The sequence below is a fragment of the Halichoerus grypus genome, chromosome X (assembly GCF_964656455.1).
Source record: "Halichoerus grypus chromosome X, mHalGry1.hap1.1, whole genome shotgun sequence".
NCBI classification, from domain to species: domain Eukaryota; kingdom Metazoa; phylum Chordata; class Mammalia; order Carnivora; family Phocidae; genus Halichoerus; species Halichoerus grypus.
The window spans coordinates 65,634,802-65,659,615 of record NC_135727.1 but is presented as its reverse complement, the minus strand read 5'-3'; the positions used below and the strand labels follow the sequence as shown (position 1 = coordinate 65,659,615).

The following is a 24,814-nucleotide window of genomic DNA, read 5'->3' as shown; positions in this document are numbered from 1 at the left end:
TGAATGGATAAAGAAAATATGGTGTATATATACATACATTATTCAGCCATTAAAAATAAGGAAATTCTGTCACTTGCAACAATATGGATTGAGGGCATTATGCTAAGTGAAGTAAGCCAGAGAAAGGCAAATACTATATGAGCTCTCTTATATGTGGAATCTGAAAAAACCAAACTCATAGATACAGAGAACAGATTGGTGGGTTGCCAGAGGTGGGTGTTGGAGATGGGTGAAATGGGTGAAGGTGGTCAAAAGGCATAAACATCCAGTTAAAAGTTCTGGGGATAAGCAATTGCACTACTGGGTATTTACCCCAAAGATACAAATGTAGTGATCCGAAGGGGTACATGCACCCCAATGTTTATTTTTTTTTATTTTTATTTTTTTTTATTTTTTTAAAGATTTTATTTATTTATTTGAGAGAGAGAATGAGAGAGCGAGAGAGAGCACATGAGAGGGGGGAGGGTCAGAGGGAGAAGCAGACTCCCTGCTGAGCAGGGAGCCCGATGCGGGACTCGATCCGGAGACTCCAGGATCATGACCTGAGCCGAAGGCAGTCGCTTAACCAACTGAGCCACCCAGGCGCCCCAATGTTTATAGCAGCAATGTCCACAATAGCCAAACTATGGAAAGAGCCAAGATGGCCATCAACAGATGAATGGATAAAGAAGATGTGAGATATATATATATATATATAATGGAATATTATGCAGCCATCAAAAAACCCCCCACAAAATCTTGCCATTTGCAACGACGTGGATGGAACTGGAGGGTGTTATGCTGGGTGAAATAAGTCAATCAGGGAAAGACATGTATCATATGATCTCACTGATACGAGGAATTCTTTGTTTTTTTTTTAAGATTTTATTTATTTGTTTGACAGAGAGATAGAACAAGTAGGCAGAGAGGCAGGCAGAGGGAGAGGGAGAAGCAGGCTCCATGCTGAGCAGGGAGCCTGATGCGGGGCTCAATCCCAGGACCCTGGGATCACGACCTGAGCCGAAGGCAGCTGCTTAACCGACTGAGCCACCCAGGCGCCCCGAGGAATTCTTTTTTTTAAAAGATTTTATTTATTTATTTGACAGAGAGAGAGAGCACAAGCAGGGGAGTGGCATGCAGAGGCAGAGGGAGAAGCAGGCTCCCCGCAGAGCAGGGGGAGCCTGATGTGGGACTCGATCCCAGGACCCCGGGATCATGACCTGAGCTGAAGGCAGTTGCTTAACCAACTGAGCCACCTAGGCACCTGATATGAGGAATTCTTAATCTCAGGAAACAAACTGAGGGTTGCTGGAGTGGTGGGGGGTGGGAGGGATGGGGTGCCTGGGTGATAGACATGGGGGAGGGTATGTGCTATGGTGAGTGCTGTGAATTGTGTAAGACTGTTGAATCACAGACTTGTACCTCTGAAACAAATAATACATTATATGTTAAAAAAAGAAGATAAGGGGCGCCTGGGTGGCTCAGTCGTTAAGCGTCTGCCTTTGGCTCAGGTCATGATCCCAGGGTCCTGGGATCGAGTCCCACATCGGGCTCCCTGCTCGGCGGGAAGCCTGCTTCTCCCTCTCCCACTCCCCCTGCTTGTGTTCCTGCTCTCGCTCTCTCTCTCTCTGTCAAATAAATAAATAAAATCTTTAAAAAATAAAAATAAAAAAAATAAAAAAAGAAGATAATAGGAAGGGAAAAATGAAGGGGGGGAAACTGGAGGGGGAGACGAGCCATGAGAGACTATGGACTCGAGAAACAAACTGAGGGTTCTAGAGGGGAGGGGGTGGGGGATGGGTTTGCCTGGTGATAGGTATTAAAGAGGGCACGTATTGAATGGAGCACTGGGTGAATCATGGAACACTATATCAAAAATTAATGATGTAATGTATGGTGATTAACATAACATAATAAAATAAAAAAAAACCTTTAAAAAAAGAAGTTCTGGGGATATAATGTACAGCAATGGTGACTATAGTTAACAGTACTGCATTGTATATTTGAAAGTTGCTAAGAGAGTAGATCATAAAAGTTCTTACCATAAGAAAAAAATTTAACTGCGTGGTGATTGATGTTAAATAAACTTATGGTGGTATTCATTTCACAATGTATACATGTATCAAATCATTTTGTTGTACACCTAAAACTAATATAATGCTATATATGTTATATCTCAATTAAAAAAAATGACTAGAGGCAACAACAACAAAATGGATATACTGGACTTCATCAAAATTAAAAACTTTTGGGCACCAAAGGACTCTATCAAGATTGTGGAAAGATAACCCACAGAATAGGGGAAAATATTTGGAAATCATTTATGTGATTAGAGATTAATATCCAGGATATAAAAATAAATCCTGTAACTCAACAAAAAGCCCAATTAAAAAATGGGTAAAGGAAAAAAAGGGAGTGCCTGGGTGGCTCACTTAGTTACATGTCTGCCTTCAGCTCAGGTCATGATCCCGGGGTCCTTGGATTGAGCCCCATGTGGGGCTCCCTGCTCATCAGGGAACCTGCTTCTCCCTCTCCCTCTGCTGCTCCCCCTGCCTGTGCATGCTCTCTCCCTCTCAAATAAATAAAATCTTTTAAAAAATGGGTAAAGGGCTCACATAGACATTTCTCCAAAAAAGGTATACAAATAGCCAATAAGCACATGAAAAGATGTTCAACATCACTAGTAATCAGGGAAATGCAAATCAAAACCACAATGAGATACAACTTAACATTTACTAGACTGGCTAAAATTAAAAAAAATCAGATAATAACAAGTGTTGGTGAGGAGGTGGAGAAATTAGAACCCGCATATGCTGCTAGTAGGAATGTAAAATGGCATAGCTGCTTTGGAAAACTGTGGCAGTTCCTCAATTAAAACATCGAGTTATAGGACCCAGCAATTCCACTCAACTATTACCCAAGAAAAATGAAAACACAAAAATTTGTACATAAATATTTATAGCAACCTTATGCTTAGTAGCCAAAAGATGGGGGCAACCTAAATGTCAACTGATGAATGGATAAACAAAATGTGGTATATCCATACCGTGGAATATAATTCCGCCATAAAAAGGAATAGGGGCGCCTGGGTGGCTCAGATGGTTGAGTGTCTGTCTTTGGCTCGGGTCGTGGTCCAGGGGTCCTGGGATCGAGCCCCGCATCGGGCTCCCTGCTGGGCGGGGAGCCTGCTTTTCCCTCTCCCTCTGTCTGCCGCTCCCCCTGCTGGTACTCTCTCTAATAAAAAATAAAAAATTAAAAAAAAAAAAAAGAAATGAAGTAACTGACACATGCTACAACATGGATGAACCTTGAAAACATTATGCTAAGTGAAAGAAGCCAGTCACAAAAGACCACATATTATATATTATATGATTTCATTCATATGAAATGTCCAAAAGAGAAAAATCTATACAGAGACAAAGATTAATGGTTGCCTGGCAGTGGGGGTGGGGGGCTTAGGAGGTGGGAGGGTGATAGCTAAAGGGTATCAGGCTTCTTTTTGAGATGACAGAAATATTCTAAAATTGTGATGGTTGCACATATCTGTGAATGTAACACCTATTGAATTCTACACCTTAAATGTGTGAATTATATGTGAACTCTATTTCAGTAAAGCGGATTAAAAAATGGTGCTGGGAGAACCTGACATCCACATGTAAAATAATGTAACTTGGATCCCTACTGCACACCATGTACAACAATTAACTCAAAATGGATTTAAAGACCTAAATATAAGAGTGAAACTACCAAACTCTTAGAACACAGAAGGAAATAGTCATGGCTTTCAGTGTGGCAGTGGTTTCTTATATAGGACACCAAAAGCACAAGCTACAAAAGAAAAAAACTGATAAATTTGGCTTCATAAAAATTAAGTTTTTTTTGTTTCAAAGGATGCCATCAAGAAAGTGAAAAAAATGAAGTACAGATACATTCCACACATTGTTGGTTTTTTTTTAAAGATTTTATTTATTTATTTGACAGAGAGAGACACAGCGAGAGAGGGAACACAAGCAGGGGGAGTGGGAGAGGGAGAAGCAGGCTTCCCGCGGAGCAGGGAGCCTGGCGCGGGGGGGCTCGATCCCAGGATGCTGGGATCATGACCTGAGCCGAAGGCAGACGCTTAACGACTGAGCCACCCAGGTGCCCCCATTCCACACATTGTTAAACCTTAAAAATATTATGCTAAGTGAAAGAATTTCAGACACAAAGAACCACATATTGAATGAATCCATTTTTATGAAATTACCAGGATGGGCAAATCCATAGAGATAGGAAGTAGATTCATTTTTGCCAGTAGCTGTAAGGGGACCCAGGAGTGACTGCTGATGGGTATGGAGTTTCTTTTGGGGGTAATGAAAATGTTCTGCAATTACATAGTCATTATGGTTGTGTATCCTTGTGAATATTACTAAAAAATACTGAATTGTATGTCTTAGAGTGAATTTTATAGTGTGTGAATTATATCTCAAAAAAGAATATATATATAATGAAAAATAGGTGCTAAAAACCAATTAACATTTGAAAACAAGTTATCCCCAAGGAAATTCTGTGGTTTTAGATATTTGGAAATTATACTGGTGGTCCAGTTCAAAGCTCCAGCGATATCAGTCGAAGTAAGAAGAATCCACTTCCTTGCTTTGTTAGGAGCGGAGGATGAAGTTCAGCAGCAGTTTCTGTTTGTTTCTCTGAGCTTAACAAAGCTAAGATGATGTAGTAATTGTTTTTATACCACTTGGAATAAATTTATTGCAAAGAAATATTTTAGTTTAAATAGTTTTTCATAAATTTTATTTATTTTGAATTGGCTTTATATTTGCATAATTCAAAATGCAAAAGCGTCCCTTCCAACCACCCAGTCTCTTTCCCTCCATGGAGGTGACTAATGTTACTGATTATTTGTGAGTCCTTCTAGAGATATTTTTTTACATAGTGTTTTGATTTTTTGAAAAATTTCCCTCTTGTAGTTTAGCATTTTTAAAAGGAATGACTTTTGGGGCAAAACAGAGTCAGTGTAAATCATGGTATTTGTAAACCCCCTTTTGAGTTCTGTGGTTGGCCGTTGTTAATTTTGACAAGTCTAAGAGAAACACTTTGGTGTCTCTAATTTTTGATTATGGCCACACAACAGGATCTTTATCCGAGGACATGGAGACCACCTAATGAATACTGGATTAATTTTATTGGACCTAAGACTTGTGTTTTTACTTGTACTTCAATTTTAGGTGATAGCATCTTCATAAGAACTGGTTATTTCCTGCTCATCACTGGTTTGTGTAACAGTTTTACTTAAGTATTTCTCTTCTTCCTCTTATACAAAATGGTACTTTCTACATAATTTGTGATCTTTGCAAAAGATTTTTTTTTGCAAATCTGTACAGTTTGCAAGTTCTTTACATTGAGCTAATATATTCTTCAAAATAAAATTTTTATTACATAATTAAACATTTTCTAATTAACGCCGTCTAATTTACCTAAACAGGAATAATCTATGGTGCTCTAAAAGAGGCCCTCAGATCTACACTGGGAAGTCTCTTTTTTCCTAAATAATTTCTTAAGCCTGAATCTAGTGCTGCTTTTATCATAATCATTTCATATTACCCTTTAAAGAAAAGAGTTTTATAGAAATACGTTCTTAGGGGCGCCTGGGTGGCTCAGTCGTTAAGCATCTGCCTTCGGCTCAGGTCATGATCTCAGGGTCCTGGGATCGAGCCCCGCATGGGGCTCCCTGCTAAGCGGGAAGCCTGCTTCTCCCTTTCCCATTCCCCCTGCTTGTGTTCCCTCTCTCGCTGTGTCTCTGTCAAATAAAAAAAAAAAAATCTTAAAAAAAAAGAAATACGTTCTTAGTTGTTTCTTTTCTTGTAATTTTCATGTATCTTTCTTGCTGTCTACTGGCTTAATTTAATTTTATTTATTCTCTTTCTCCCTCTACTGTTTTGGAAGCTTTATATTCTATTTCTAGTCTCCTTACTAGTTACCTTAAAATTTTTAACATGTATTCTTTTTTTTAAATTTTATTTAGTTGACACAGAGAAAGAGATAGCGAGAGCAGGAACACAAGCAGGGGGAGTGGGAGAGGGAGAAGCAGGCTTCCTGCCGAACAGGGAGCCCGATGTGGGGCTCGATCCCAGAACTCTGGGATCATGACCTGAGCCGAAGGCAGACGCTTAACGACTGAGCCACCCAGGAACCCCTTAACATGTATTCTTAACAAAATCTAAGGTTTATCTCTTTCTATATATTCCAAATAAGACCAAGGTTCTCAGAATGCCTCAACTATAAACTCCCTTGCCTATTATTGTTTTCTATTATTTCAGGTCCACTGTGCTTTTTTGTGTGTGCTTGTCTGTGTGTTTGAAAAGATAATATATCCTCATGGTACAAAATTTAAAAGATACAGAGGAGACTAGATCTTAATTGTTATCACCACACACAAAAAAGAAATGATAGTTAAGTGATGTGATAGAGGTGTTAGCTAATGGTGGTAATCCTATTGCTATACATATATATAGATATAGATATATAGATATGTATATATGTATGTATCAAACCAACACATTGTACACCTTAAACTTACATCATGTTATGTCAATTATATCTCAACTTTAAAAAGAGGTGCAAAAGGTTATATACTGAACATTCTTTTTTCCACCTTTATCCCCTAACCACTTAGTTCCTCTCACTAGAGGAAACCACTGTTTCCATGGGACATATTAGGTTGATCTATATGAAATTGGCAGTATTCGACTATTTTGATATGCAACAATGGCAGTTTCATGTGGTTCAAACTAATAGCAGTGGGAAAAAAAAGATTCTTGTCTTCATAGAATTTTCATTCCAGTGGGACACGTATTAGTTAATTATTGCAGTGTAACAAATTACCTAAAAATTTAGTGGCTTGAAACAACAAACATTTATTGTCTTACAGTTTTTGTGAGTCAAGAATTTGGGAGTGGTTTTGCTGGGTGGTTCTGGCTCAGGGTATCTCATGAGGTTGTAGTCAGTATGTTGACTGGAGCTTCAGGCATCTAAAGGCTTAATTAAGTCTGAATATCAGCTTCTAAGATGGTTCACTCACTTGGCTGTTGGCAGGAGGCCTCAAATTCTTGCCACATGAACCTCTCCCTAAGGCTGCTTGAGTGTTCTTATGATGTGGACAAGAGAAAGGACAAGGAAGAATCCACAGTGACTCTCGCCACCCATAGTGCCTGCCTTTTATGAGTCATACCTTGTCTATTCCACCATATTCTGTTTGGAAGCAAGTCACTGAGCACAGGCCACACTCAAGGGAAAGGAGTTAAATTCCACCTCTTTATTTTTTAAGATTTCATTTATTTATTTGAGAGAGAGAGTGAGCAAGTGTGAGAGAAAGAACATGAGCAGAGGGAGAGGGAGAAGGAGACTCCCTGCTAAGTAGAGAGCCCGATGCGGGGCTTGATCCCAGGACCCTGAGATCATGACCTGAGCCGAAGGCAGTTGCTTAACCGACTGAGCCACCCAGGTGCCCCAAATTCCACCTCTTGAAAGAAGGAGTAATGAAGAATTTGTGAGCACATTTTAAAACCACCACAGGAAAACATAATAAGCAATAAACATAGTAAGTAAATTATGGAGTATATTAGAAGATAATAAGTTCTATGAAAAAAAGACAAAATACAGCAGATGTAAGGGGAATCAGAGTGTATGTGTGTGGAAGGGATGTGGATTGCAATTTTAAGCAGGTCGTCAGTGTAAAACTCATTAAGGGGATTAGATTTGAGTAAAGGCTTGAAAGATGAAGAAGTTAACTAAGCAGGTATCTGGAAGAAGGAAGTCTATTCCAAGGGAATAGCTAAAGCAGTGGCCCTGAGGTGAGAGTAAAATGAGATGAGAGAAAATGATATTTTATTAGTACAATATTTTCACTTGAGAAGGTGGGGGGAAAGTTGAGGAAGGATTATTTCCATTGATGAAATTAGTGAGTTCATTGTTTCTAATAGGAATGTAAAGAAGAAATCAAGATGGATCGAAGTATGGGTGTGGATTCGGTCACCATCTCTGTTGAGGGGATGACATGTAATTCCTGTGTTTGGACCATTGAGCAGCGGATTGGAAAACTGAATGGTGTACATCATATTAAAGTAAGTTAGTCTTTGGAAATCAGTGAAGTCAAATGTTGTTGACTGGAATTCTAGAAAATTACTTTTAACACTGAGATAGAAGCAGATACACTGACACATTTGGCAATGAAGACTGATAAGATTGATATATTTTCTTTGCCCCTTTAACTTTTCTTTTTATAAAAAATAAGAAATTATATATATTTTTCAACTTAAAAAAATCTGAAGACAATATTGTCAAAATCTTGACATTATTATGGTTGCATATTTATAGATTTATGTTTTATAAGTATATAGATGTAAATATACTTTTTATTACTCTTAATTTCATACTGAACTAAAATATATGTTTTCAGAGAAAGGGTTGTGGGCTTTCTTCTCTTATATAGCATGACAATTATTATGTGAAATAATAATGTAATCTTCCTTAAGCACATGCATACAAGGTCTAACAGTAATTTTCTAAGCTTTTCCACTTCAATTTTTTAAATGTTTCTAGTTAAAATATATATATATATTTATTTAAGTAATCTATACACCCAACATGGGACTTGAACTCACAACCCCGAGATCAAGAGTCACATGCTCTACCAACTGAGTCAGTCAAGCTCCCCTTTCACTTCAGTTTTTTTAAAAAAGATTTATTTATTTACTTTAGAGAGAGAGTGGGAGGTAGGGTGGGGAGAGGGAGAGAGAAACCTAGGCAGACTCTGCACTGAACACAGAACCCCATGATCATGACCTGAGCCAAAACCAAGAGTTGGATGCTTAACCGACTGTGCCACCCAGGCGCCCCTTCATTTCAATTTTTAATTGCAAAAATAAAATTGACTATTGTCAGACCATCTTAACGCATTTGTGCTATAATTCATCTCAGAATGTTACTTGATGAAAGAGTGGTTTATATATATATTCTAATTTGTCTGTAATGAACCTGAATTGTTAATGTAACTATTATAAATAAATAAGCTAAACGGCTTTGTTTCACACCTTCTAAACACAAGAACCGAAAGTCCCGAAGTCAATACAAGGCTACCCTACAGGGAATATAATGATGCCATCCCCCCTCATATCTTATAAAATTTTTTTGAATGTTTCCCATGTTCATTTTTTGACATAGACATATATTAAAGCTACAATGGGTATTATATGTGACTTCAAGATTCTAACCTCCTGATTTTACAGATTAGCAAATGGAAGCTTAGAGTAATGAAGTGACTTGTGCTAAATTACACAGCTACCTATTACCAAAGCAAAACTAGAACTCACGTTCCATGATTCCTGGGCCAGTGTATATTCTGGTCATATAGTGTCTACAGATGCATTTTAATTTGCATATGGTTCTCAAACTGGTCGTCTCTGAATTATTCTCTCATGTAAGTTCTGAAAAAATTAATCATCATAAAGGTGCCTCTTACCACCTAATTGATGTATTAGCTTTGTATGGCTAGTCTCTATAAGTTCTTCTCAGAATAATTCTAGTATTTTTTAGTATGAAAAACCTTGAGTTATGTTTTATTTGTCATTACTTTTTTTTTTTTAAGATTTTATTTATTTATTCATTAGAGACAGAGAGAGAGGCAGAGGGAGAAGCAGGCTCCCAAGAAGCAGGGAGCCCGATGCGGGACTCGATCCCAGGACCCTGAGATCATGACCTGAGCCGAAGGCAGACGCCCAACCATCTGAGCCACCCAGGCGCCCTCATTACTTTTTAAAACTTTTTATTTTCATGTTGTTAAAAATGTCTTTGATTTTAAAGCCTTTGGGGTAAAAAATGTTTTGATTAATCTTTACCCTATAATCCAGCTTTCTCAGTCTCAGCACTATTGACATTTTGGGCTGGATAATTTTTTATTGTGTGAGGGCTGCTCTTTGCTTTGTAGGATGTTTAGCACACCCCTGGCCTCTACCCACTGGATGCCAATAGCCTTTTCTTGTACTTGTGACAATGAAGTGTCTCCAGGCATTGCCAAATGTCCTCTGTGGGCAGAAATACCCTCAGTTGAGGTTCACTGCTGTAGTCCCTTCTCAGAGAACCGACTATACACCCTTTGGCTGTTCAGTTAGTATTTGATGATGGTGAATTGATTTATTGAATAGACTCATGTGCCCCTTTCTCTTCATATTAGCTTCTTTTGTTTTTGTTTGCCAGTGACACATATAGTGAGCAGTTGTTCTCAAACCACAACATGAGAATCACCTGGAGGATGTGCTAAAACATAAATTTCTGGGTCCTACCCTCAGAGTTTCTGTTTTAGTAGGGCTGATGGGGCCTGAGAGTTTGCATTTCTAACAAATGTCCAGTTAACTCTAATGGTGCTGGCCCTGGGACCACAGTTTGAGAACTATTATATTGCATGAGATATGCTTACACTAAAAATTATTTATTATTTATCTGAAATTTAAATTTAACTCGGTGTCTTGTGTTTTTTTAATTAATTTTTTTAAATTTATGTTTTATTTTATTTTTTTTAATTGAACTCTGTGCTCAATATGGGGCTTGAACTCATGACCCCAAGATCAAGAGCTGCATGCTCTAACGACTGAGCCAGCCCGATGCCCCTGGGTGTCTTGTATTTTTATTTGCTAAATCTGGTAACCCTACTTTGAAGTCATCCTTCCTCCTTACTTTTATTTATTTATTTATTTATTTATTTATTTATTTATTTAAATGTTTTACTTATTTATTCATGAGAGTCAGAGAGAGAGAGAGAGAGAGAGAGGCAGAGGCAGAGGGAGAAGCAGGCTCCCCACCTAGCAGGGAGCCCGATGCGGGACTCGATCCCAGGACCCCGGGATCATGACCTGAGCTGAAGGCAGATGCTTAACCATCTGACCTACCCAGGCGCCCCTTCCTCCTTACTTTTAGCCCCTCATAAACACTGATTTATTTTTTGTCCTTATAAATTTTACTTTTTAAATTTTTTTAAAAGATTTTATTTATTCATTTGTCAGAGAGAGAGAGAGATAGAGAGCATAAGCAGAGGGAGAAGCAGGCTCCCCACTGAGCAAGGAGCCCGATGTGGGACTTGATTCCCAGACTCTGGGATCATGACCTGAGTCAAAGGCAGATGCTTAACCGACAGAACCACCCAGGCGTCCCTAAATTTTACTTTTTAAAAACTGCCATATAAATGGAATCATACAGCCTTTTGAGTCTAGCTTCCTTCACTTAGCATTATGCATTTGAAATCTACTTATGTTGTTGTCTGTATCACTGGTTCTTTCCTTTTTATTGATGAGGGGTATTCCGTTGTGTGGATGTGCTACAATTTGCCCATTCACTCATTGGGAGACATTTTGGGTTGTTGCCACTTTTTTGTGATTATGTAAAACAATGCTCTGAGTGTTCGCATAGGAGTCTTTGTTTGGACATAAGTTTTCTCTTGGGAAGATTCCTAGGATTGAATTTGTTCCATCATATGGTTAAGTGTATGTATCATTTGTTGAGGTGTTGGCAAATCATTTACCACAGTGACTGTACTATTTTATCTTCACCAGCAATGTTTGTGGGTTCTGCTTTTTCCAGATTCTCTCCAGCACTTGGTATTATCTCTTTTTAGACATTCTAGGGGGTGTCTTTTTAGACATTCTAGTGGGTGTGTAGTGGTATCATACTAATTGTCATTTCCTTAATGGCTAATGATGTTGAGCATTTCATGTGGTTGTTAGGCATTTGTATAACTTCTTTGGTCAAATGTCTGTAAAAACTTTTGTCAAATTTTTAGCTTTTTTTTTTTGTTTCCTTATTCAATTTTGATTATTCTTTATATATTCCAAATATAAATCTTCTTTTAGATAAGTGTTTTGCAAATATTTTATTCAGTCTGTGGCTTGTCATTTCATTCAATTTTTTAAAAGATTTTATTTATTTATTTATAATTTATTTATTTATTTATTAAAGATTTTATTTATTTGAGAGAGAGAGTGAGAGAGAGCGAGATCACAAGCAGTGGGGGGGGGTGGGTAGAGGGAGAAGCAGATTCCCTGCTGAGCAGGGAGCTCGATGTGGTACTCGATCCCAGGACCCTGGGATCATGACCTGAGCTGAACGAAGGCAGACACTTAACCGACTAAGCCAACCAGGCGTCCTTTATTTATTTTAGAGAGAGAGAGCTAGAGAGAGAGTATGTGTGCATGAGTGGGGGGGAGGGGCAGAGGGAGAGACTCTTTAAGCATACTCCCAGCTGAGCATGGAGCCCAACATGGGGCTTGATCCCATGGCACATGAGACCATGACCTGAGCTGAAAACCAAGAGTCAGATGCTTAACAGACTGAGCCACCCAGGTGCCCCTCATTCTGTTTTTTCAAATTAAGTTTTTATTTAAATTCCAGTTAGTTAACATATAGTATAATATTAGTTTCATGTGTACAATTTAGTGATTCAGCACTTACCTACAACACCCAGTGCTCATCACAAGTGCCCTCATTAATCCCTGTCACCTATTTAACCCATCCCCCTCTGGTAACCATCAGTTTCTTCTCTATAGTTGAGTCTGTTTCTTGGTTTTCCTCTTTTCTTCCCCATGCTTGTTTTGTTTCTTAAATTCGGCATATGAGTGAAATCATATGGTATTTGTCTTTCTTTGACTTACTTCGTTTAGCATAATACTCTGTAGCTCCATCCACGTCATTGCAAATGGCAAGATTTCATTCTTTTTATTCCATTTTGTGTATATATGTATGTACACATATATGTACATATATATGATATATATGTCAAAAAGATATACATGATATACATATATACATGATATACATATATACATGATATAGATATATATGATATATATATGTATATATATGTATATATACACATATACATACTACATCTTCTTTATCCATTTATCAGTGGATGGACATTTGGGCTCTTTCCAAAATTTGGCTATTGTTGATAATGCTGCTGTAAACACTGGGGACCATGTATCCCTTCAAATTAGTATTTTTGTATTCTTTGGGTAGATACCTAGTAGTGCAATTGCTGAATTATAAGGTAGTTCTATTTTTTTTAAAGATTTTATTTATTTATGGAGAGAGAGCACACAAGTGGGGTGGGGGCAGAGGGAGAGGGAGAAGCAGGCTCCCTGCTGAGGAGGGAGCCCGATGCAGGGCTCAATCCTAGGACCCCAGGATCATGACCTGAGCCACCCAGGCGCCCCAGGGTAGTTCTATTTTTAAGTTTTTGAGGAAACTTCACACTGGTTTCCAGAGTGGCTGCACCAGTTTGCATTCCCACCAACAGTGTAAGAGGGTTCTCCTTTCTCTGCATCCTCATTAACACATGTTCTTTCCTGTGTTGTTAATTCTAGCATTCTGATAGATGTGGGGTGTTAGCTAATTGTAGTTTTGATTTGTATTTCCCTGATGATGAGTGGTGTTGAGCATCTTTTCATGTATCCTCTAGCCATATGTAAATCTTTGGAAAAATGTCTGTTCAGGTCTTCTGCCCATTTCTTAACTGGATTATTTGTTTTTTGTGTGTTGAGTTTTAACTTCTTTATATATTTTGGATACTAATCCTTTGGCAGATATGTCACTTGCAAATATCTTCTTCTATTCCATAGCTTGCCTTTTAGTTTTGTTGATGGTTTCCTTTGTTGTGCAGAAGCTTTTTGTCTTGAAGTCCCATTAGTTCATTTTTGCTTTTGTTTCCCTTGCCTCAGGACACATATCTAATAAAAAGTCGCTACAGCTGGTGTCAAAGAGATTATACCTGTGTTCTCTAGGATTTTAATGGATTCCTGTTTCACATTTAGGTCTTTCATCCATTTTGAGTCTATTTTTGTGTATGGTGTAAGAAAATGTTTCATCTGCATGTGGCTGTCCAATTTTCCCAGCACCATTTATTGAAGAGACTGTCTTCTTTCCATTGGATATTCTTTCCTGCTTTGCTGAAGATTAGTTGACCATAGAGTTGAGGGTATTTCTGGGGTCTCTATTCTGTTCCATTGATCAGTGTTTCTGTTTTTGTGCCAGTACATTACTGCCTTGATGATTACAGCTTTGTAATAGAGCTTGAAGCCCAGAATTGTGATGCCACCAGCTTTGCTTTTCTTTTTCAACATTCCTCTGGCTATTCGGGGTCTTTTCTGGTTCCATATAAATTTTAGAATTATTTGTTTCAGCTCTGTGAAAAAAGTTAATGGTATTTTCATAGGGGTTGTATTGAATTTGTAGATTGCTCTAGGTAGCATAGACATTTTAACAATATTTGTTCTTGCAATCTATGAGCATGGAACATTTTTCCATTTCTTTGTGTCTTCCTCAATTTTTTCATGAGTATTCTATAGTTTTCTGAGTACAGATTCTTTGCCTCTTTGGTTAGATTTATTGCTAGGTATCTTATGGTTTTGGGTGCAATTGTAAATGGGATCGACTCCTTAATTTCTCTTTCTTCTGTTTCGTTGTTGGTGTGTAGAAGTGCAACTGATTTCTGTGCATTGATTTTATATCCTGCCACTTTACTGAATTCCTGTATGAGTTCTAGCAGTTTTTGGGTGGAGTCTTTTGGGTTTTCCACATAAAGTATCATATCATCTGCAAAGAGTGAGAGTTTGACTTCTTCTTTGCTGATTCGGATGCCTTTTATTTCTTTTTATTGTCTGATTGCTGAGGCTAGGACTTCTAGTACTATGTTGAATAACAGTGGTGATAGTGGACATCCCTGCCATGTTCCTGACCATAGGGGAAAAGCTCTTAGTTTTTCCCCATTGAGAATGATATTCACTGTGGGCTTTTCTTTTCATAGATGGCTTTTATGATATTGAGGTATGTACCCTCTAGCCCTACACTGTGAAGAGTTTTAATCAAGAAAGAATGCTGTACTTTGTCAAATGCCTTTTCTGCATCTATTGAGAGGATCATAGGGTTCTTGTCCTTTCTTTTATTAATGTAGTATATCATATTGATTGATTTGTGGATGTTGAGCCAACCTTGCAGCCCAGGAATAAATCCCACTTGATCATGGTGAATAATCCTTTTAATGTACTGTTGTATCCTATTGGCTAGTATTTTGTTGAGAATTTTTGCATCCATGTTTATCAAGGGTATTGGTCCATAATTCTCCTTTTTGGTGGGGTCTTTGTCTGGTTTTGGGATCAAGGTAATGCTGGCCTCATAAAATGAGTTTAGAAGTTTTCCTTCCATTTCTGTTTTTTGGAACAGTTTCAGAAGAACAGGTATTAATTCTTCTTTAAACGTTTGGTAGAATTCCCCTGGGAAGCCATCTTGCCCTGGACTCTTGTGTGTTGGGAGATTTTTGATTACTGCTTCAATTTCCTTGCTGGTTATGGGTCTGTTCAGGTTTTCTATTTCTTCCTGTTTCAGTTTTGGTAGTTTATACATCTCTACGAATGCATCCATTTCTTCCAGATTGCCTAGTTTGTTGGTATAGAGTTGCTCATGATATGTTACCTTTTTTTTTTGAAAAGATTTATTTATTTATTTATTTATTTGACAGACACAACAAGAGAGGGAACAAAATCAGTGGGAGAGGGAGAAGCAGGCTTCCTGCTGAGCAGGGAGCCCGGCACGGGGCTCGATCCCAGGACCCTGGGATCATGACCTGAGCCTCGAAGGCAGACACTTAACGACTGAGCCACCCAGGCGCCCCACTCATAATATGTTCTTATAGTTGTATTTATTCAGTGTTGGTTGTGATCTCTCCTCTTTCATTCATGATTTTATTTATTTGGGTCCTTTTTCTTTTCTTTTTGATAAGTCTGGCCAGGGGTTTATCAATCTTATTAATTCTTTCAAAGAACCAGCTCTGTTTTGTTGATCTGTTTTGTTCTTTTGGTTTCTATTTCATTGATTTCTGCTCTGATCTTTATTATTTCTCTTCTCCTGCTGGGTTTAGGCTTTATTTGCTGTTCTCCAGCTGCTTTAGGTGTAAGGTTAGGTTGTGTATTTGAGGCCTTTCTTGTTTCTTGAGAAAGGCTTGTATTGCTATATACTTTCCTCTTAGGACTGCCTTTGCTGTATCCCAAAGGTTTTGAACATTTGTGTTTTCATTTTCATTTGTTTCCATGAATTTTTAAAATTCTTCTTTAATTTCCTGGTTGACCCATTCATTCTTTAGTAAGATGCTCTTTAGCCTCCATGTATTTGAGTTCTTTCCAAATTTCCTCTTGCGATTGAGTTCCAGTTTCAAAGCATTGTGGTCCAAAAACATGCAGGGAATGATCCCAATCTTTTGATACTGGTTGAGACCTGATTTGTGACCCAGGATGTGATCTGTTCTGGAGAATGTTCCATGTGCACTTGAGAAGAATGTGTATTCTGTTGCTTTAGGATGAAATGCTCTGAATATATCTGTCCATCTGGTTCAGGGTGTCATTCAAAGCCCTTGTTTCCTTGTTCATCTTCTGATTAGATGATCTATTGATTGCAGTGGGGTGTTAAAGTCCCCTACTATTATTCTGTTTTTATCAATGTTTTTCTTTAATTTTATTATTGTTTTATATAATTGGCTGCTCCTAAGGTAGGGACATAAATATTTACACTTGTTAGATCTTCTTGTTGGATAGAACCTTAAAGTGTGATATAGTGCCCTTCCTCATCTCTTATTACAGTCTTTGGTTTAAAATCTAATTTGTCTGATACAAAGATTGCCACCCCAGCTTTCTTTTGATGTCCATTAGTATGATAAATGGTTTTACATCCACTCACTTTATTTTTATTTTTTTTAAAGATTTTATGTATTTATTTGAGAGAGAGAGAATGAGAGAGAGCACATGAGAGGGGTTAGGGTCAGAGGGAGAAGCAGACTCCCTGCCGAGCAGGGAGCCCGATGCGGGACTCGATCCAGGGACTCCAGAATCATGACCTGAGCTGAAGGCAGTCGCTTAACCAACTGAGCCACCCAGGCGCCCACATCCACTCACTTTAAATCTGGGGGTGTCTTTGGGTCTAAAATGAATCTCTTGCAGATTGATGGGTTTTGCTTTTTTATCCAATCTGATACCCTGTGTCTTTTGATTGGGGTATTTCATCCATTTACATTTAGAGTAACTATTGAAAGATATGAATTTGTTGCCATTGTATTACCTGTAAAGTCACTGTTTCTAACTGTCTGTGCTAACTGCAGTAAAACTCTTTTAACCATCCAAAAGCTAGTTCACATACTTTTTCTCCAACTGACTTAGGTACTTACTGTCCCCTGACAACTAGTGCATTTTCCAGAACCCCCAACTCTTTGTATGGCAAACTACTTTAGATTAATATTTGTTTTCCCCAACATATTCATGTATAACTAAAGGAAAGGATTCTGCTTTGACATTTGCAAGTACATTCCTGTATAGATTTTCAAAAAAAGTCTGTTGCACCCCATTCATATGTAAGGCTGCTATTTCCACTGCGTCTTCCTAGAATTCCCCTGTGCTTCATGAGGTCTGTTTAAGGTCAGAAAAATGAGATTGAATTGAATTAACTTGTAAAGCAAAAGTAGCAGTGATATAATGTGAAAGCACTTTGTGTTATCAATGGTGATTTATGTGGATCCCAGTGACAGAGCCTTAAGGCTATACTTTCCAGGGCACATTCATAATTTGATTGCTAAAAATAAAAGGACACTTACCTTTTCTGCCTTTACCAGCTCTCCCTCTCCTCCTTCAGTCAAAAGCCTGTATGATATAGTGTATATTAGTAACTTTTCTTCTTTTTTCTTTCCTTTAAAAGATATTTTACTAAGTATTTAGTCTTCTAGGCCCAGAGACAGATTTATTGTGAAGCTTATGTTTCATAGCCTCTCGCTTGCATTGACCCCTTCTGAGACTCTGGAAGGAGTCTCCGTTTGTTCACATGGTTATATGCTTTTGCAAAAGTAAAATATTTTAACCACAAACATTTAAGTCCATTGTCTATTTCTACTTAGCCCTCTGGTAGACTTTCCCTTTGTGTTGAGTGGTATTGGATTTGCCATGGGCATTTTGGGGTATCTAACTAAGAGAAGGTTGAGTTGGGGATGTTTGGTTTGGGGTTAGTAGGATATTTGGCCAAATGTGGTTCTTTTTTTTTTAAAGATTTTACTTATTTATTTGACAGAGAGACACAGCAAGAGAGGGGACACAAGCAGGAGGAGTGGGAGAGGGAGAAGCAGGCTTCCCGCGGAGCAGGATGTGGGGCTCGATCCCAGGACGCTGGGATCATGACCTGAGCCAAAGGCAGATGCTTAATGACTGAGCCACCCAGGCGCCCCTGGCCAAATGTGGTTCTTAGTCACTTCTGTATATAGTGAAATTTTTCCTAGGAATTCTGGTGTGGGAATGTCTTCCAATAATACCCCTACCACCCATATGCCAACTTCTGACATAAAGGTGTAGGGCCCAGTGTAAAAATGGTAAAATGATTGTTATCAATTCAAAGAGTTGGGGCACCTGGGTGGCTCAGTCGGTTAAGCATCTGCCTTCCGCTCCAGTCATGATCCCGGGGTCCTGGGATCGAGCCCTGCATCGGGCTCCCTACTCAGCGGAGAGCCTGCTTCTTCCTCTCCCTCTGCCTACCACTCCCCCTGCTTGTGCTTGCTCTCTGTCAAATAAATAAATAAAAATCTTTATAAAAAAAAACCCCAAAATATTTAATACTTACTAATCACTACACAAGTAAAGTTCTCTGAAATTCTCTGTAATCTTACAGTACATATATGAAAGAGACTTGATAGTTTTCCCAAATTTGACGACAGCTCTAAAAATTTATTTATTTATTTATTTATTTTTTTAAAGATTTTATTTATTTATTTGACAGAGAGAGAGACAGCGAGAGAGAGAAGGGAACACAAGCAGGGGAAGTGGGAGAGGGAGAAGCAGGCCTCCCGCCGAGCAGGGAGCCCGATGCGGGGCTCGATCCCAGGACCCTGGGATCATGACCTGAGCCGAAGGCAGACGCTTAACGACTGAGCCACCCAGGCGCCCCCAGCTCTAAAAATTTATTAATATTTACTTGTGACATTGAAAGGAACTTTACTAAGCTATCATTAATAAAAAATATTTTGACGTACGAGAATAACTAAATTATCATTCTTTTCTCTATATAGAAAATGACTTTACAAAGTTATTATCAAATGAAGCAGGAGAGTATACAGTGAAAATATAGGAAAAGAAAATATAGAGGTGTATCACCATTTTATGATATTTGGTGGCTTTCTAAAATTTGTAACTTGTTATTTTGTTACTCATTCAGAATATTTACTTTTGTACAGAATTTTGTTATAGTTTTATATTATTTTTTATAAAATATTTTATTTATTTATTTGAGAGAGAGAGAGAGTGAGAGAGATCATGAGAGCAGGACGAGGGGCAGAGGGAGAAGCAGACTCCCCGCTGAGCAGGGAGCCCGACATGGGGCTCGTTCCCAGGACGCTGGGATCATGACCTGAGCTGAAGGCAGACACTTAACCAACTAAGCCACCCAGGCTTCCCTAGTTTTGTATTATTTTTCTTAAGGAAAGCCCTTAAAATGTTTGCGTTTCAGAGGCCACAAAAGATGGATTCATTTCTTTCTAGGCATCACATAGAAAATTGTCCTGTGCAAACGTAATTTATCGTCAGAATGCAGCTCAACATGTTAATAATACATAAATATTGGTCACTTTTTAAAGACTGTTAAGGTTTCAAATTTCTGGATCATAGTTACAGCTGAGATTATAGTTAAGATTAATGTGCAGTCAATTTAGAAAACAAATTTGGAGGGGTACCTGGGTGACTCAGTTGGTTAAGTGTCCAACTCTTGGTTTTGGCTCAGGTCATGATCTTAGGGTCCTGAGATAGAGCCCTGCCTTGGTCAGAGTCAGCTTGAGATTCTTTCCCTTCCTCCCTCTCCCTCCCTCTCTGCTCCTTCCCTGGCTTGTGGACACTTGTGCTCTCTCTCTCTAAAATAAATAAATAAAATCTTAAAAAAAAAGAAGGAAAACAGATTTAGAGAGGACATTTTTTCAACTAAGTCAAGGCGTTCTTTCCTGTGTTTGGAATAAAACTCTGAAATGAAGTAATGTGATTGTGATGTTAAATTGAGTGGGGTTGTTTTATTGAAAAAATGCTACAGTGGAACAGATTAGAGCTTTAATTAACAGAATTCAAGGAGAGTTGAATAGTCAAGATGTCTCTAATTTTGTAATAAGTAGAATTAATGTGATTATTTCTCTTTGCAGCATCAGCATTTAAATACATTTTGGAAATTGTGTCTTACCTTGTAAAGTTTGTAAATGAGTATAATACTCTTGTTTGTCTTATCCATGTGAAGACTGTAGACTTTAAAGAGATTAACCCAAAGTTTAATTTAATCACTCAGTGGTCTGTTCAGGGGAAAAATAAAATGGGCAGATAACGTGAAGGTCTTTCTCTGCAATTATTTGGCCTTTTTGAAAGGGGAAATGTAAAAACAAATTTAATTAGGTATAAGTATGGAATGACTCCAAAGATTAATGCCTTATTACCAAATTACTTTTGTCCTTGAAATTTATACTGCTAGCATTTTGAGTGCTTTTCCCCTTTACTCAGATAAAGGCTGCAATCCATACGCCTAATTTAGACTATCCTTTAAAAAATGGCTACCTAGATGCTAGCAGTTAACCATTGGTCCTGTGGACCAATACATTCCTTGCTCCCCTTAACTGTTTTTTTTTTTTTTTTTAATTTAAGTATAGTTGATATACATAACTGTTTTTTATTATTGAAAAAGTAACACGGGGCGCCTGGGTGGCTCAGTCGTTGAGCGTCTGCCTTCGGCTCAGGTCATGATCCCAGGGTCCTGGGATCGAGCCCCACATCGGGCTCCCCGCTCAGCGGGAAGCCTGCTTCTCCCTCTCCCACTCCCCCTGCCTGTGTTCCCTCTTTCGCTGTGTCTCTCTCTGTCAAATAAATAAATAGATAAAATCTTTAAAAAAAAAAAAAAAAAGAAAAAGTAACACAAATAATACAGAGTAAAATCCCCCTCCCAACAGAAACCAGTTATGTTTGCTAATGTATGTATCCTTCCAGAAATAGACTATGAATGTAAAATGGTTTACCTGTATATATGTGTCTCTATATAGACATCCATCTATCTATCTAAAAATGGAAGCATATATCCACTGAGAAAAGAGGAAGAACTGAAATAAAACAAAAGCATTTATTTGGGGTCTCAGAATTACAATTCTGGAAGCACAGATTTAGGTCACAACCCAAATTGTGTTCCTCTAGGGAACAAAAGTCAGTGGTTTTTAAAGACAAAGAGGAACACTTGTATACATTGTTTACAAAGAATTTTGATTGGTATTGGTATCAGAAAACTAATTTTGGCTAAACATAATTGATTGCTAAGGCTATCATATCACTAAGCAAAAGTCTGTTAATGTAAGTTGCAGATGTTTATGCAGAGTCCCTGGAATATTTGTGGTTTGGCCCAGTTCAGAAATTCATGGTTCCACCAGGTGAGGACATGTATAAGGCCCACCTCCTTAATAGCCTCCTGGCTCCATTTTAAAACACCTTGACATGAGTGACTCCATTTTCTTTCACCTTTCACATATACTATATATTATATATATATATAATATACACATATTATATGTATATATTATCTGTACCTTGCTTTTCTCACTTAGCAAATATATCTTAGAGATTGTTCCATATCAGCATATAGAGGATGAAATTTTTTTTATTTCTACTTGGAACATTTCCTGACTTTTCTATGGCAAATGATAGAGCATTGAACATTCTGTTTTTCAAACATTGTATTAGAATAAAACAGGCATTTTGCTTAATTCCTAGGTAATAATTATCCATCATGAAGATGTAGAGTCAGTTATTCAAAAAGGGTTAGGTTTCTGATTGAGTTGAACTTTACCCCAAATTTCAAAACAAGGTCAAATTCAATATAGAAATCTAGCAGTGGAGGAATGGTATGGACAGGGAGTTTCACTATTAACTTTGTATAATTTTGTATTTAAATATTTCATAATGACTAACCATGCATTCGTTGAATAATTTTTGAACAAATGATAATAGCAATGAAAACAGTGCTACAACTTAAAAAAAATCTTTTTTTTTTTTTAAAAGATTTTATTTATTTATTTGACAGAGAAAGACACAGCGAGAGAGGGAATACAGCAGGGGGAGTGGGAGAGGGAGAAGCAGGCTTCCCGCCGAGTGGGGAGCCCGATGTGGGGCTCGATCCCAGGACCTGGAATCATGACCTGAGCCGAAGGCAGACGCTTAACGACTGAGCCACCCAGGCGCCCCCCCAACTTAAAAAAAATCTAATAAAATCTCTGCATCTTTTTCATTTTAAGGTACTTGGTTTTTGAATTTTTTTTATAAAATAAAAACTTTAATCAATTTTAACAAACGTATCACACTGAATGTAATACATTAAGCAATAATAGGGGATACTATAAAGGAAGAGTTTTATGCGAAATCTGTACTATCTGTTCAGTATTCTTTTTTTCCCAGTGTTTATTTAAATTCTGATTAGTTGGGGCACCTGGGTGGCGCAGTTGGTTAAGTGGCTGCCTTTGGCTCAGGTCATGATCCCAGGGTCTGGGGATCGAGCCCCACGTTAGGCTCCCTGCTCAGCGGGGAGCCTGCTTCTCTCTCTCCCTCTGCCTGCTGCTCTACCTACTTGTACGCTCTCTCTATCTCTCTGTCAAATAAATAAATAAATAAATAAAATCTTCAAAAAACCTAAATTCTGGTTAGTTAATAATGTATTATTCGTTTCAGGTATACAATATAGTGATTCAGCACTTCCATACAACACTTGGTGCTAATCCCAACAAGTGCACTCCTTAATCCATCAACTATTTAACCCATCTCCCCACCCACCTCCCCTCTGGTAACCATCTCTTTGTTCTCCATAGTTAAGAGTCTGTTTCTTGGTTTGCCTCCCTCTCTCTCTCTTCCCCCCACCCTTTGCTCATTTGTTTTGTTTCTTAAATTCTACATATGAGTGAAATCATATGGTATTTGTCTTTCTCTGACTGACTTATTTCGCTTAGCATAATACTCTAGCTCCATCCATATTGTTGTAAATGGCAAGATTTCATTCTTTTTTTATGGCTGAGTGATATTTCTTTGTTCCATATCTTTATCCATTCATCAGTCAGTGGACACTTGGGCTGTTTCCATAATTTAGCTAGTGCAGATAATGCTGCTGTTAAGCATCGGGTACATGTATCCCTTTGAATTAGTATTTTTGTATTATTTGGGTAAATACCTAGTAGTGCAATTTCTGGGTCATAGGGTAGTTCTATTTTTAACTTTTTGAGGACCCTCCATACTGTTTTCCAGAGTGGCTGCACCAGTTTGCATTCCCACCAAGAGTGCAAGAGCATTCTCCTTTCTCCGCATCCTTGCCAACATCTGTTGTTTCTTGTGTTGTTGATTTTAGCCATTCTGACAGGTGTGAGGTGGTATCTCATTGTGGTTTTGATTTGTATTTCCCTGATGATGAGTGATGTTGAGCATCTTTTCATGTGTCTGTTGGCCATCTGTATGTCTTCTTTGGAAAAATGTCTATTCATGTCTTCTGCCCATTTTTTATTTGGATTATTATTATTTTTTTGGTGTTGAGTTTGATAAGTTCTTTACATATTTTGGATCCTAACGCTTTATCGGATACGCTGTTTGCAAATATCTTCTCCCATTCAGTAGGTTGCCTTTCTGTTTTGTTGATGGCTTGTTTCCTTTGCTGTGTAAAAGCTTTTCATTCTGGTGTAGTCCCAATAGTTTATTTTTGTTTTTGTTTCCCTTGCCTTAGGAGACATATCTAGAAAAATGTTGCGATGGCCCATGTCAGAGAAATTACTGCCTGTGTACTTTTCTAGGATTTTTATGGTTTCAGGTCACACGTTTAGGTCTTTAATCCATTTTGAGTTTTTGTATATGGTGTTAAAAAGTGGTCCAGTTTCATTCTTTTACATGTAGTCCAGTTTTCCTAGCACCATTTATTGAAGAGACTCTCTTTCTCATTATACATTCTTGCCTCCTTTGTCATAGACTCGACCATATAAGCGTAGGTTTATTTCTGGGTTTTCTTTTTTTGTAAATTATGTTCAGTTAGCCACTGTATAGTACATCATTAGTTTTTGATGTAGTGTTCAATGATTCATTAGTTGCGCATAACACCCAGTGCTCCTTACAACGCATGCTATTTCTGGGTTTTCTATTCTGTTCCATTAATCTATGTGTCTGTTTTTGTGCCAGTACCATACAGTTTATATTAATGGCTTTTAATTTTCAGTATCCTATATTGAAGCATCAAAGTAGAGTGTTACTTGATTAATATATACACATTTTTTTCAACAAAGAATAATATAATTTTATTGTGAAATATGTAATCTATATTGGGTTCCTTCTATGTATTTTAAATGGTTTTTAGTTGAGTCAAAACTATTTGTGGTTGGTGACTCAAACATATTAGAAATTCAAGATAAGGGGCACTTGCGTGTCTCAGTCGTTAAGCGTCTGACTTTGGCTCAGGTCATGGTTCCAGGGTCCTGGGATCGAGCCCCACATCAGGCTCCCTGCTCAGCGGGAAGCCTGCTTCTCCCTCTCTCACTCCCTCCTGCTTGTGTTCCCTCTCTCGCTGTCTCTCTCTCTGTCAAAATAAATAAATAAAATCTCTAATAAAAAAAATAAAATTAAAAAAAGAAATTCAAGATAACTGATGAATCATTTCACTTTTCTGACTTCAGTCTATATAAAATGATAGAATCCTTTCAAGCTCTGAAAAACCCCTGATTACCTTTATGTTGAGTTGTTAT

General features: G+C 38.0%; 1 protein-coding gene across 4 annotated transcripts in view; it reads left to right on the top strand.

The window, feature by feature from the left end:
- Nucleotides 1–24,814, top strand: part of ATP7A (ATPase copper transporting alpha) — a 141,398-nt gene that overhangs the window by 50,196 nt on the left and 66,388 nt on the right. For 2 of the 4 annotated variants that reach the window (XR_013444675.1, XM_078064650.1), the window contains exon 2: nucleotides 7,956–8,096. The exons of 1 other annotated variant lie outside the window; for it this stretch is intronic. Coding sequence is in view for 1 of the 3 variants with exons in the window: in XM_078064650.1 (XP_077920776.1) it covers nucleotides 7,977–8,096 (120 nt within the window). In the remaining 2 variants the exon portion in view is untranslated. Of the gene's footprint in view, nucleotides 1–7,955; nucleotides 8,097–22,131; nucleotides 22,343–24,814 lie in introns of those variants that run through there. One more of the 4 variants, XM_078064651.1, reaches the window with a different exon arrangement.